The 14,854-nt window shown below is 30.8% G+C and overlaps 2 protein-coding genes across 2 annotated transcripts; both read right to left on the minus strand.

Annotated features, from left to right (window-relative positions):
* Nucleotides 1-7,135: 7,135 nt before the first annotated feature.
* Nucleotides 7,136-8,254, minus strand: LOC110907017 (ATP-dependent DNA helicase PIF1-like). The gene has a single exon (XM_022152054.1). It carries the CDS (start codon nucleotides 8,252-8,254, stop codon nucleotides 7,136-7,138), a length of 1,119 nt encoding a protein of 372 aa, XP_022007746.1.
* On the minus strand, nucleotides 8,251-13,348 carry LOC110907015. The gene is made up of 8 exons (XM_022152053.1): nucleotides 13,255-13,348; nucleotides 12,874-13,164; nucleotides 12,560-12,775; nucleotides 12,037-12,303; nucleotides 11,475-11,913; nucleotides 10,414-11,354; nucleotides 9,039-10,256; nucleotides 8,251-8,798 (listed from the first exon to the last, which is right to left on the minus strand). The coding sequence occupies exons 1-8, from the start codon at nucleotides 13,346-13,348 to the stop codon at nucleotides 8,251-8,253; spliced, it is 4,014 nt and encodes a 1,337-aa protein (XP_022007745.1).
* Between the last annotated feature and the right edge of the window lie 1,506 nt (nucleotides 13,349-14,854).

The raw sequence follows: 14,854 nt of genomic DNA on the forward strand, positions 1-14,854 counted from the left end.
TGGGGTTTAAATGAAGGTGGTTGGGAGTTAGGAGGGGTATTAAATGAGTTGGTTGGAGGTTAGAAGGTGGGTTCGGGTATTAAATGAGTTGGTTGGAGGTTAGGACGTTAAAGAAAGTGGTTGGGGAGATGAAAATTTTCATTTTTAGTTCTTGCACTTGTGTTAGTTATTTTATGCCATAAAGGTGTATGCAGGTATATTATAAGTATGATACATGTATGAATGTGATTCCGAGAAAAATATAATCTCGATGTATGTCTCGGTTTTAAATTAAAACACGTATTTCGCGACTGATTACATATTATGCATGTATGATTAAACAAGGTTGATATAAAATTACGATTTTCATTATGATCAAAGTCTCGAGATTACAAGGATTGAAATGAAGTAAGAATACAAGTTTCTAAAAAAATGTGAATACAACTTTCTAAATATGGAAAATACAGAAAATGCGGAGCGTTACAGAAAAGTCCCTCAATAATTTTTTGAACATCAAAGTCTCTTAACATGTTAAATTTGAACAAAATTACCACAAAAAAAATTAAACAACTTGGAACCATTAGAGTTGTCCATCGGTTCTTTTCGAGTTTTTTTTCGGTTATTTGGTTCCTTTTATTTGGTTTGAAACTTTTTGGGTTAAACTAAAAGTCGAACCAAACTAAACGGAATTAAGTACTACAAAACTCAATCACAAACTGCATTCGAATTTGGTTTAGTTTTCGGTTTCAACTGAATACAAAGAATTCATATGATTGGGCTTATTCGACTAAATATAAAGTATGGTTTACTTTGGTTACTCAGATTATTGGGCTACATATAAACCAAATTCATTTTATTCGGTTCAGGTTTAATGGTTTTTTGTTCGATTTTCGTTTTTAACTGTTTTTAGTTCTGCAACAATGACCTATGAATTTTCAAATATATCTTAGGTTGAAACATAACTTCATGTAGTAAGTTTTAAAAATGTTTTTGTCATTATTTTGTTCAAATTTAACATGTGAAAGGACTTTAATGTTCAAAAGAATTGTTGAGGGGCCTTTGTGAGAGAAAACAGAAAGTGTGTTGGTTTTCAAGTGCAAAAAATTGTTGAGAGACTTTTGTACAGGCGCATTAATTTTCCGACGAAAACTCAAGAAGTGCGATATTATAAGTCATTTTTATAAAACAGCTTTTTTTTTCTATTTTTATTAGCTTTTCCTTTAAATATATTTAACTAAAAAGAATCAACTCCTATATGGACTATAAAACCAAGAATGTTTTAAAACATGTGGAATACAAGGAAAGACTTGCTTTTCCCCAACCCAAGATTGCTAGATGGGGAAAGTCATTCACTAAATTTTGTAATCAATGGAATGTAGTGATAATTATGATTAGATGGTCTACTTTCATCATTCTTATTATTGCTATATTAATAATAGTAATAATATCATGATTATTAAGTCCTATAAGAATAATACTGCTATCATCAAGAAAACTGGAGGTTTTAAAAACCGGTTTAAACCGGCCGATTGAACCGGTTACGTCGGATGTCAGAACCTTGGTCGACACGAATTATACCGGTAAATTGAGTGAACGGCAAAAAAGTTGTTATGCCGATAAATTGGGTTATATTAGTATACCGGTACATGGCCATAGGTTAAAATTTGAACTTTTAATCTTTCATGCACCCAAAATAGTGATGATTTGTTTTTTTAGTAAAACCTAGCCTTCAAAAAGGTACCAATAGTCTATCTTGGATTATAGATTAAGTTTTGGAATTTTTTTTTATTACGGAATAATATTGTTTTAGATCATTTTTTAGTTAAAAAGTGTATTTTATTGATTTATAGAGTTACTAGTGCTAATACCCGCGAATTTCGCGGTGTTGAGAAATGATATGTTTTTTTTTTTTTTGAAAATAATACGATTATACTGGTCATAAAGAAACTGTATGGATGAACATACTATTGAAATTTGAAGATGATACGATTTGATTCTCTGGTTATAATGGCAATCTGAATTTAAACTAAATAAAATAACAAACGCATTGTACCGGAAACGTATATAAAGGGTGATCGAAAACTTATTGTAAGGTAATTGTTTTTTCGGATTTTAAATAAAAAGTGAACCCCTATTACTATAGCACTTATGCTTGCTTGAGTTTCGTAACCAATAACTTGGAATTCGCTTTCGACCAGTTGAAGAAACAATCGTCACCTAAGGAAATATGTTCAGCTTCAATTATATCATGCCACCCAACAACACCGTACCTATGATAGATAAAATATGAAAGAAATTGTTAGTAATTCATATACAAATACAGTGAAAGTTAAATAATAATATATAATAATAAGATAATAAATTGATGCACAAACCTTATTTGACCATCAATATTGTGTGTACGAAGATTCTTAACCCAAGTATTTCCTTTAACAACTTTGATGTTTAGTTCAGAAAACTCATTTAAACCACTTATGTCAGTAATCAATTTGGGAAGGATCTACATTTTGTAAGCACATTACAAATATGTTAATGTTATTAAATGAAAAAAACTAAAAATAACAAAAAAAATAAAACATAAAAAAGCATAGTAGGATACCAATTCAGTAGATATTGTCATTGCAAAAAAAGGATAGTTAGGATCGTCACTAACTTGTCGATAACCTTCAACATTGGTAATATGTTCATATTCTTGCTCAATCAAAGGAGTGTTGTTTAACAAAACTTGACGACCGTGCTTATTAAATATGGTAATATTAAAATCTTTCACGTCGTTTATTTTAAAACACAAAATATCGCCCGGATTTAACCTGAGATCTTCAATAAATTTATACCAACCATCAGCAAAACAATAATTTGGACCAATCTTTCTAATACGGACTTCCCATTTATGAATCTCGGATACGTTAAGTATAACCTTGTTATCCGGTAAAGGATAATCAAAATGTTCTGAAAGAAAAGTGTCTGGTATAACCTGTAAAGAAATTAATTATTATAAAATGTATGAGTATTATGTTTTACATAAATCGAGAAATAAACCATATAAATCTATAATAAAAGTACGTACCATTGGAGTTTGTAAAGGATTTTGAATAATTTTACAAAACGGTTTCCCCCACTCTTGATTTGGATCATGACAGAAAAGCTTGAACTTAAAAGTACGATCACCAAGATAGTTGAAAATAATAAAGAAATATCCATGGCCAAAGTAATTTAAAACCTCAGACCATCCATGAGTGAAGTAGAATATATCTTCTATTAATTGGATGCGAACACGCCATGAATGTTTTTCATCAAATTTAAGGCTAACAGTTGAGGATTCTAACTTATTCGTCCATATAAATCTACTCATACTAATAGGTATAGCCTGAAAACCAAAAAAGAAATATATGAAAAATTTCATTAGAATAAATATCAAACATCAAACAATACTTATAAATTGTTTATAAAAACAATAATGGAAGTTATGTACCTGTTGAAGGGATAGTGGATCAAGTAGAGTTATGATGAAATACGGACCATGACGATACATATTCACCCGAACACGATAGTTGAGGAAGAATACTAAGAATCGAATACTAATAGCAACACATAGAATGAAAGAAAAAAATATCAGCATGTATTTATATGAGAAAATTGGAAATAAAATTTAAGAAACTATAGAATAAACAATTCTTATAACTATTTATGTCAATAATTAATAAAGTCAATATTGTACAAAAATATATAAATAAATGTAATTATTGTAAATGTGTTTTAAAAATAGCAAAAGATTTACAAAATACTGCTACTAATAAAATTTTAACATAATAAAAGGTTATCCGAAATATTAGTACTAATTAGGGAATATATATTTTTTGTATGATATTCAAATACATAATGGTAAAATAAAAAACATTAGTTTAATATTATTACATAAATAACCGATATATGTTACAAATGAAAATCGATACTTAAATTAAAAATGTAAATATAAATTATAATCATCACATATATCATATCAAAGACTAAAGCTACTGCAATACTCCATCACCTTCAATCAAGTTTCACTTCCCTCAAGAAAAATCAACCGGCGGTGGTGAAGAAGAAAATTGGTAAAGTAAGGTTTCCTCCATTATTTCCGATCATTGTATCTGAAATCTCCTCTTTGATTCACACACTTGTTATCATCTGAGTTCAAAGCCAATTTCCGGGTTAAGTGACTTCACCGAAGTATTTCTGGCGATTGATTACGGTTTACACATCAAATCAGGTTTTTCAGTTTTATGAAATTAAATGTTGTGTATGTTATGTGTATCTAAATTAAATTAGATCGTCTTGCATGTGTTTAAAAATATATAATTTCTGTTAATAACATGATTTGGTTGATATATTTGGTGCATCTTATTGTGAAAATTAAAAGTTCTTGATTGACATTGCATTTTGGATCATTGATTCGGTTATAACATTAAAATAGTTGAATAACAATGTTATTTATTGTTCATATATTTAGTGCATCTTATTGTGAAAATTAAAAATTCTTGATAGAGATTGTATTTTGGATCATTGATTAGGTTATAACATTAAAAAAGTTGAATAACAATGTAATTTATTGTGTACCTTATGTTATCTAAAACGGATTACATTTATTTGTTTGTGTTTGAAAGTATATAAATTTAGGTTACTATACATATTTGGTTGATATAGTTTGTGAATGTCATTGTGAAAAAAACTTTGGTTATATGATGAGATAATAGTTGATTTGTTATTGTTTATATGTATATTGTATATTGTAATATTGTATATTGTAAACAAATATGTACATCATTGTTAACAGGTATATAAAGATGAATTCCTCATGCATAAGTGTGTTAGATGATGATTACTCGATGAAACTGGTATGTTACAATTGTTAGAAAATAAAATAACTCTAATTTGTGTTAGATAATATCTTAAACATAAATCTAACCACAGGTACTGCCAATTGAGTTTGTTAAGAGTGTATACGGTGATTATTGGCAAAGAACTAAAGTAATGATACATCATCAAAGTGAAAGAAGTTGGACAGCTTATTTGAGAAGTATAAGCGGGGAATCGGTTATAACTGATGGTTGGAAAAATGTCGTAAGGGATCTTCAGTTGGAAAAACAGACATTGTTGCGCTTAAGGATATTGAAAGATAAAGATATTCACATTGATTGTTTCGTCAACAACATATGTGGTGAATCTTTCGTAACAGTAAACCGTTACGGCATTCTAAAAATAATAGTACGTATACATTTATATATTAATCTGTTTTTCTTTATAGTTGTAAAATAAATGATATACATATATAATTGAGAGTAAAATGGTACTAAACTTTTCAGGTGATTCCCGAAGCTTATGTTACAAAATGTTACTCTCACACGACAGTGAACGATTATTATAACATATGTGCAGCAGGTCAGATTTGGAAAGTTGAGAGGGAGAAAATAAATGATCATTATGTTTTCACGAAAGGTTGTCCGAAACTATTTGATGATCTTGGGATAGAAGATGATGATATAATGTTGTTGAGGAATACGGAAAGCAAAAAATTTGAGATAAAGATTTATCGTCGAGGAGTTGAAGTTGTTTTGAATAAAAAAGAAGAAAGTGATGATGAGTCTCTGATGGAGATAGCGAAAGACACATACTACAAAACCGTCAACTTTGTAAGTATTAACAGCTTAAAGTTAAACACTTTAGTAATAATTACGTCTCTTTTGATAATATCTTATTGTATAACAGAGTTTCGGTGATGATGATGATGACTCCACAGATGAGATGATTTCGGAGGTAGTAACCTTATATTTATGTAGATTAAAATACATTTAAATCAGATGTTGTAATTTTATTAAATATGATACACAGATTCATGAAATTAGTAAAAAACAGGAAGTGATTAAGAACAGTGCTGGAAAAGAAAACTCAAAGGTATAATTTGAAATGGAAAAGGTCTCAACATGTATAGGAAAACATGTAGAGGAATATTGTCTTAATATGTTTTTTTCTTTTATGTTAATAGGTTACGAAAAAAGGTAAACATGTAGAGGCATATTGTCATGCGGAGGTCAGTAAGGAGCTGATATGCAGGACAGAATTTGAAATGGAAACGGTCTCAACAGATGGAGAGATAACTCGGAAACGGATGGTACGTTTATCAAAAATAAACAATATTTAGTGACCAACATTTATTATTAACTTAGATTTTATTCTAAATATAATGTATGTGTTAAAAAAAAGGTAAAGGAAAAAAGAAAGAGGGATGATCATGGATTAAAGATAGCGGAGGTTGAAGGGAAAGTTGTTGCAAAAACAACTACTGTTGAGAAAATTGGAAAGTATGATTTCACAATGAAAGGAGAAAACCGCATGGTACGTATTTTTTGACATAAAAATCATAGACTGAAATATTTTAAAATGAATATGGCTGAATGAATTCTTAAATACGGATTTGCATGCAGCGAATGCCTGCTAATGTTGTAAGAGCAGCGGGATTCCGAAATAAATCTCATAAGTTAAACGTGAGGAACATGAAGGGAAAAACAATCAAAATGAATGTTAGGCGCCAAAAGAATGGAAATGCTATAAGGTATGCAATTGAAGGTTGGCCGATGTTCATGAAGGAGAATGGACTTTGTTTGGGTGATAGACTGCATTTCACATTTGTAAGTTCATCAAATCTCCTGATCTTATCAAATGTGGATGGGGTTAATGCATGATAACAGGTAATCTAATGATGAAGGTGTTTGTGTTGAACAAATGATAACTGTTTTGTGATGATGTTGTTTGGTTTACTCTTTTTTGGACAAAGTTTATGTGGTTTTGATGTTTTATTTTGTTAGTATGTAGTTTATGGTTTAAGACAACTACTATTATATCATCTAATTCGGTACCATAAATTTTAATGTAACTAACAGTTGGTATCATGCATAAGTACTTGTTGGTTTTCAATGTTTAAATTTTTATATTTACAAACTAACTTGTGTTTGTTTATATGTGGTTATGATTATTTTTATAAGTGGTATGTGATATATATTACAAATGAAATGTATAAAAAATATAAAGTAAAATGGAAATATAAATATCGGAGTAAAGGAATAAAAAATATGACAGTTGGATATTAATATTAAAATAATTAATCTTAGAATCAAAACTATAAATTTGAAAATATCTCTTTGTATACAACATTTGTAGTCTTATTAGTAACGTTTCCCTCAACATCTAATATTAACATCCTTAAACCATCAATGCTTTTGACTCTTGAAACTGCAACATATAGTTGTCCGTGAGTGAAAACAGGCTGCTTTAGAAACAAACCAACCTTAGATAAAGACTGTCCCTGACTTTTATTTATCGTCATTGCAAAACACACAGCTATCGGGAATTGCCTTCTTTGTAGCTTGAAAGGTATTCGTTTGTCAGAGGGGGAAAGATTGATCCTTGGTATAAAAGTTCTAGTACCAATATTATTACCAGAAATCACTTTGGCTTCAATAATCCGATCACCAAGTTTTACAACTTGTAATCTTGTACCATTGCACAGACCGTTTTTCTGATCAAGGTTACGTAACAGCATGATAGGAACACCAACTTTTAAAACCAATTTATGATTCGGCATTCCTGAAACCTTAAGACCATTTAGAACATCGGGGGGGTAAACATTGTGTCGAATATGGTCAGTTACATTCTCCGATTGGCAGATGGAATCTGAACTTAGATACTCTTTATGATCACCAGGAAACATTGCTAATAAGGTATCATTTATCTCGTGAACAACGTCGTTCTTAGGAGCAAGTATGGCTCTTTCCTGGAAATAATTTGGATCATTGAACGATTCAAGTATTGACGGATACACAAAGTTGATCAGATTACCAATAGGGTTAGTGGACTCAGTAATCAACAGTTCTTGAGGTATATCAATAAGAGCTTCTCCGTCGTTGCGACCACCAAGTTTTCCCTCGCCAATATCCAAAAGCCATTTAGCAAACTCTTTTGTCTTGTCAATATCACCATGATTCATGCCAACAGTAAGCCTCATGTTTTTTGTTAGCCTAAGTAACTTGCATTTATTCCATATATATGACGAACTCAGAGAAGCATTCACGATATCCTGTCTAGAGCCATTAGGAACAACAGGAAGAATCTGTCTAAAGTCACCACCAAATACAATTACCTTTCCTCCAAATGGTAAAGCTTCGCTATTTGAACAATCAGGCATCAATATATCTTTTAAGGTTCTATCCAATGCTTCAAAGGCATGTTTATGAATCATAGGAGCCTCATCCCATATAATAAGTTGTGTTTTTTTAAAAGACACGCAAGTTCAGATCCAGGCTTCATGCGGCAAAGAGAATCCTCATTTAGATTCAGGGGGATGGAAAATCGAGAATGGGCTGTTCGACCTCCAGAAAGTAGCAAAGAAGCTATACCGCTTGAAGCAACATTTAAAACAATTTCAGACTTACTTCGAATTGCTGCCGACAATGTCTTCCAAAGAAAGGTCTTACCGGTGCCACCATATCCGTAAACAAAAAAGACACCACCTTTGTTTGTTCTAACAGATTCCATAATCTGATCAAAAACATTACGTTGCTCATCTGTTAAAAGTAGTAACATATTATTCAACTCATCTTCCATGGTATTTTGGAAATAAGATAACTCCTCGTTGATCAATCGATTATTAGACGAAGAAATAGACTCATCATCAGGATAAGGCATATTTGAATAGTTCCTCAGAGATGAATTATTACGAAGTAAGAACTTCTCAATCTCTAACAACGCCAAATTCTTTATTTCTTCGTCAGAATAATTTAAACCTGCAAACATAATTGAAGATGTATTTCATAATACAATAATTCGTAGTTTCGAATATTAAAGTATATTTTGGTAAATATACATAAAAGAAGTTGAAGGGTAAATAACAAAAAAAATTTTGTACAAATGAAGTTTTCTTTATTTCATTCAAATAAAAACATTATCAACAAAAAATATTTAATTTAATAAATATATTAATTGAATATTAGATAACTTGCAAAATTTAAAAAAAAAAGACATACCATCAACATTCAAATGTTTTTCTTGTCTATATAAAATGTCATCCGATAAATACGTCCATGTTTTCTCCCATACAAAATCAGGTCTAGACAAACTACCAGACATCAGCATTGTTCCAAATAACGTACGTAGATAAGTAGCACTTCCAGACAAATTAGCTTCTTTTATAGCTTCAATGTACTCGTTATCATCGTCCAAAAGCCCTAGCGCATAGCATGCGTCCCTGAAAGTTGGATACAAAGTACCATTTACAGTACGAATATCTTCAAAAGATTTTGGTCCCTTTACTTTGTTCAATAATATTCTGAGGTAGTATGCTTCACCAGCTGAAGGAAAGACCGAGTGAATCCTACCGATTGAAGGATGTCGTTTCCTTATATCCCAACTGCGAGTTCTTAATTTAAAAACATACTTTGATGGAAACTCAACATAAGTAAGATTACGTGCCTCCGGTAATTTTTCGTTACACTTCATCCAAGATAAGAACATAGTAGAAGCAACAGATGGTTTGTTAAGAACATCGTCAATGTCATCGTCTGCGCCATATACTACGTTTTGCTGACCATGTAAATGGAACGGCAATCGAATAACTGCGGGATATCGATAATGAATATCATATGAAAAGATTCTCCAAACAGATTCGCATGCAGAAATATACCGGCAATCATAATACTTTTCTATCTCATCGACTACAGGTTCCTGCTCATCCTGATTTCCACTTTCAACAACTCTAAGAGTAGTTCTATCTGGGCCTTTGTTAATGTACTTGAACAAATATTTGATAGAACCAACTTGATTGCACCATTCAACGTTAATATGCGCCTGGTATCTTTTTAACAAAACTTTACTATATGGAACAACATATCTATTGTCTACGTTCACACGTGATTTAACAACAGATAGGCCAGAATCCCTTCGACGATAAACTGGAAATCCTTTTTTATCCAAACATGTTTCGTTAACAAATTTCTTAGGAAACTTCTTAGAACACTTACGATCGATCATGCAAGGACAATTCATATTGAGAGGACCACACGGACCATGAATCATGTAGTCTGCCACAAGTTTATATAACTCTGGATCCTCGGCTATGTCTGGAATTTCGGCAGAAATGATTGGATCTAGTTGGTCAACAGATAGAATCTTGCTGTCAGAATGCATGAAAACACATATGTGTGCATGAGGAAGTCCGCGTTTTTGAAACTCAACAGTATAGACAACTACAGAGTACAACAAAAAACATATAATAAATTAGAACAATTAAGTAACTTATATTATGAACATTAAATATATATTAATAATAATAATACTAATAAAAAAAACGTAACGTTATTTAAAAATAGTAGCCTTTAAATGTTATCGTATAAATAAACATACCAGAATTAACTCTACCGAGCAACTTGCCTTCTTTCAATTCTTTTGTTATGGCATCTAGTTTTATCTTGAAAATTCGACACAAAATGTCCGGTCTATCTTCAGGCCTTATCGTTGTATCTTTTAAAAACCTTTGCACCTCCGGCCATTTTGGATTACACGTAATAGTGATGAAAAAATCTGGATACCCAAACCATTTGCACAAAGACATTGCATCTAAGTAATTTTGCATCATATATCGAGAACCGCCAGTGAAGGAAGATGGAATAAATATACGTGTTCCAATTTTTGACATATCTTTTTTTCCAGCATTACTTGCATTCTGAATATTCTGAACAGTTTCTGACCTCAAATGAGTTTGTTGTCGCCGTATGTAAAACAACCTTTCACTCTCAATCATAGTGTAAGCATCAACAACAAATTGTTGGAAAAGTCTTTTTGCATTATGAATCAAAGAAAACTTATCGACACGATCTTGTAGTCTATAAGCAAAGAACTCACGCATAGTACACATTGGACGTTTGCTGTTCGTGTCTGGATTGAGACCTCTATGAAGAATGTCAACCCTGTACATATCTTCTCCGTATGGAAATAAAAGAGGGTATTGTAGAGAAAGATAAGAAGGATGTAATTCACTTATGCGCTCAATCCGACCAGATCTTGTTTTTACTACTATATCACGATTCTCAACAGCTTGAGTCAGATCTCCAATAACTAATGCAGCAACTTCAGAAGCTTCAGGAAGGTTATATGTCCTACCATCTTTGGATCTTTTACCAATTAGACAAAGCTTCAAGTCGATGTAAGGGTTTTCGTTTAAAGAATTTCTAGCTTGTCGATAAATTTTAACCAAAGCGTTGTGAGTGTCTAACATAAGTGTAAGTTCCTCAATGATCTGAACATCAAAAGCTGACTCAACTATTGTAAAAGAAGTGTTTGACCCCCTATAAAAGTAAGAAAATATATGGATTAATAGCAATTATATATGTATTACTAACATTAATATCATTTAAAATAAATCGACAATTATAGGTAATTATAAACACTATGAAATTAATACATACCCAACTGCATTTTGTCGATTAAATATTTCATTATCTGTGTCGTATATATACAACTGGCTGAATTTTGGCTCCTTTCCGTCATCAGGTAATAGACTCCCAATAGTATGATAATTTTGACCACTTAATCGAAAGACATAAGGTGCATTTCCACGGTTGATAGTTTTGTCAATCCTTCCTCCCATGGATGTAAATGAGAACATAGAATTATAACGACGAATGTTTTTTAAAAAGAATTTGCTCTTCGCACTGACGCCAACATATAGATCTTTCAAAATTTCAGGAGGCTGCTTAAAATCAGGTAACAAAACTTTGCCGTATGCACAGCAAAGGAAATAGTTAGGTTTATTTCGCTTCTGTTCTCCCCTATCCGCCTCTGCTTTCCATAGCTTTGCGCTACACGTTCGACACACGATAATCTGGTCACCATGATCCAAGTAGTCTGTACATTTGTTTATTGCAGTTAAAAGATTAGTGTTATTAAAAATAATAAATCTTTGTTGATAAAAAACAATATGAAAATAAATCATTGAAGCAGTATTAAATAAAAGAAGATTAACTATACCTTTTGAAACACCTTTTAAATGTTGATCAATTATATCTGCAACCTCGTTATCATCATCTGTTGTCAAATCAATAATAGGTATAGGTGTTAAGTTTCGTCGTTTTCTTACTAATTTCCGCTTTCCTGATGACATTCTTATCAATGGTGAAGGTTCGTCTGATGCTATAACAGTATTTGGTGGAATTGTAGTACACGAAGAAGGTATCATGACTGATGCTGAGTTGCTTGTAATGTTTCTTGGAATACCACTGGAAGATGCAATGTTTCCTATAAAAATTATTATAACAAATGCTATAAAATCATATAATAAAAACATAATTAAAAAATTATATAATTTCGTTAACTATATATTAAAAAGCTTGATAATAATATTGGTAAGTAAATTAAAATTAATGTACATAAATGACATGAATTAGTAAAATTTGAGGGATATAAAGTTGTTATGGTTTATAAAACACTTGATGATATAAGAAAACAAACTTTATTACATAATATGTTAAGAACAACATTACTCGCGCCTTACCTGAATTGAAATTAGATGAAGCAGAAGAGACATTGATACTTGAGAGGACGCTAAAAGGTGATTTATTCAACGTAAAAGTAGTGTTCGGACTAATATTCTCTTTACTTGGCGTATAAGAGGTTAGTGACGATTGAGTCTGTGTTGAATTTTTATTCAATCTTTTGCTATTCAAGATTATACGTCTAGCCTTCCTTCTTTTTGCAGCCTCATCCTTGTCTACATCAAGTATAGAAACTCAAATGACATGTAAATTAGTTAAATTTATATAAATATAAATTTTTGTAATAAAGTAAGTAGTATAGATTTGAAAATACCATTGGAAATATCATGTGAAGGATTTGTTGAAAAAGGAAGATACGTATTATGAGTTTCCGAATATGATATACCAGACGAAAAATTGATGTTTATACCAGGCGTACATAATGATCTGTTATAGAAGGTAGATGTGGATGAAGTTACATTTTCTTTATTATTATGAGTTGAATAATTTAGTGTGGCTTGAGTCTGCGATGAGGATGTATTGAATCTTTTATTGTTTCCATATATTCTTCTAGCTTTTGTTCTTTCGACAGCTTCAATTTTGTCAATGTTGCTGCATGTATCAACTGAGATGATATATGAATTAGTAAAACAATGAAATGAACTGAAACGATAATTGAAATAATAATATCTTAAAAAAAAATTATAGAACATACAGTTAGATATATCAGACAAAGGAGTTCCTGAAGTAACATTTATGTTACGTAAATCTTTATCTGATGCGGATGAACCTTTACGAATATGAGACATTTTCTAAAATGCAAACTGTAATTAGTTGTCATATATTGTTGGACATAAGTTTATATATAACATATATAATATATAATAAATAATATATAAATATACACATAGATAAAGAAAATGTATAATGAGGATAGAACACGTACCTTATATCACATGAAACCGGTAAGCATAATAGAACACTATTTCATACTTTGTCAAATTCGATGATGATGTTCTTTGTGGTGAGATGAAATGAGGTACATATAAATAAGAATAGATGAGAGTGTATTCAATTGGTGAAAAGGAAATAACCTTAAATATGGATATAAATTTAATTGATAGTAATTAAGAAATAATTCATTATGGTGTACCCTTAATTTAAGAAATATACATTAAAGGTAATTAGCAGTTTTTTAAATAACTTATTAGTTGGATCATAAATACATATGGAATGTAGCAAAATCACATATCCGATAGGTATGCTTTCTATAATTAGCAAACATGACCATATTTAAAAAATTATTTTTTAGTAACTAATAACGGACACCATAAATTCATGAAAAAAAATATACTTAAAAAAATGTTATTTGTTTTTTATACAGATTGTAAAATTTGGATAGTTGTTATCATAATAAATGTTCTAACACAAATGATTTGTTATAATAAAAACCACATACAAAATACGCATATACTATTAATTAATGTTAACTGAAATGTAAAAAAGAAAAAAGAAATAAACAATAATTATTATAAAAAAAACAGGTACACACTTGTTGACAATTATTACTCGATACCAAATATCACAACTTTTTAAATTCAAAACATGTATTGTCCTGAAGAAATAGTGTTAAGGAAATTAAAAAAACAGGTACATAAAAATAAAAATTATTACTCGAAACCAAGTATCACAACTTTGGAAATTCAAAACATGTATTGTCCGTAACATTAAATAAAAACCATAAATCCAAACCACGAATTCAAACAATAAATTGTTTTAGACGACATCAACAAAAACCAAATTCTCAAAAGTCACCAAATATCTTAATGTTAAGAAAACTTGAAAACTATTTCTCAACTTTAGGAATTAAGAGTTTCCTCTTCTCCGCACTGTTGAAATCCTGAACCTCTCCAGTCTTTTGGATCTTCGTTGCAGATGTGTGAGAATCTTCTTCAACATCGTAGACTTGGACCAAGTTTCGCTTCACTTCATCCTTAGCTAACATGGAATCAGGAGTATCAGTGAGATCCAATGAAACAGGTGAAACGGTGCTCGCCATGTTAGAGACAGGAGTAGTGTTTTCGATTCTTTTGGAAGCAGAGTTCTAAGAAAAGACAAATGTAACAGGTTACAATTGCATATCATAAATTAACATATATATAATAAAAGAAAGAGGAAGAAAACAAAATCTGACACGAATACCTTGAAACCATCAGATGTCTGAGAGTCAAATTCTGAAGCATCAACATTGAGAGACATATTTTGAGAAGACTGCATATTTTGTTCATATAAAAAAAATATAAACTACAGGAAAG

This window comes from Helianthus annuus, chromosome 14, assembly GCF_002127325.2.
Source record: "Helianthus annuus cultivar XRQ/B chromosome 14, HanXRQr2.0-SUNRISE, whole genome shotgun sequence".
Lineage (NCBI taxonomy): Eukaryota > Viridiplantae > Streptophyta > Magnoliopsida > Asterales > Asteraceae > Helianthus > Helianthus annuus.

What these genes read in the sequence shown, in the direction of transcription:
- LOC110907017 (XM_022152054.1), bottom strand. Translation starts at nt 8,254, where the DNA reads ATGATTCATAAACATGCCTTTGAAGCATTGGATAGAACCTTAAAAGAT.
- LOC110907015 (XM_022152053.1), bottom strand. Translation starts at nt 13,348, where the DNA reads ATGTCTCATATTCGTAAAGGTTCATCCGCATCAGATAAAGATTTACGT. An exon ending in AATCGACAAAATGCAGTTGG is followed by an intron (nt 11,355 to 11,474) that starts GTATGTATTAAT and finishes TTACTTTTATAG; the next exon opens with GGGGTCAAACACTTCTTTTA. An exon ending in AAAACATTTGAATGTTGATG is followed by an intron (nt 8,799 to 9,038) that starts GTATGTCTTTTT and finishes TTATGTTTGCAG; the next exon opens with GTTTAAATTATTCTGACGAA.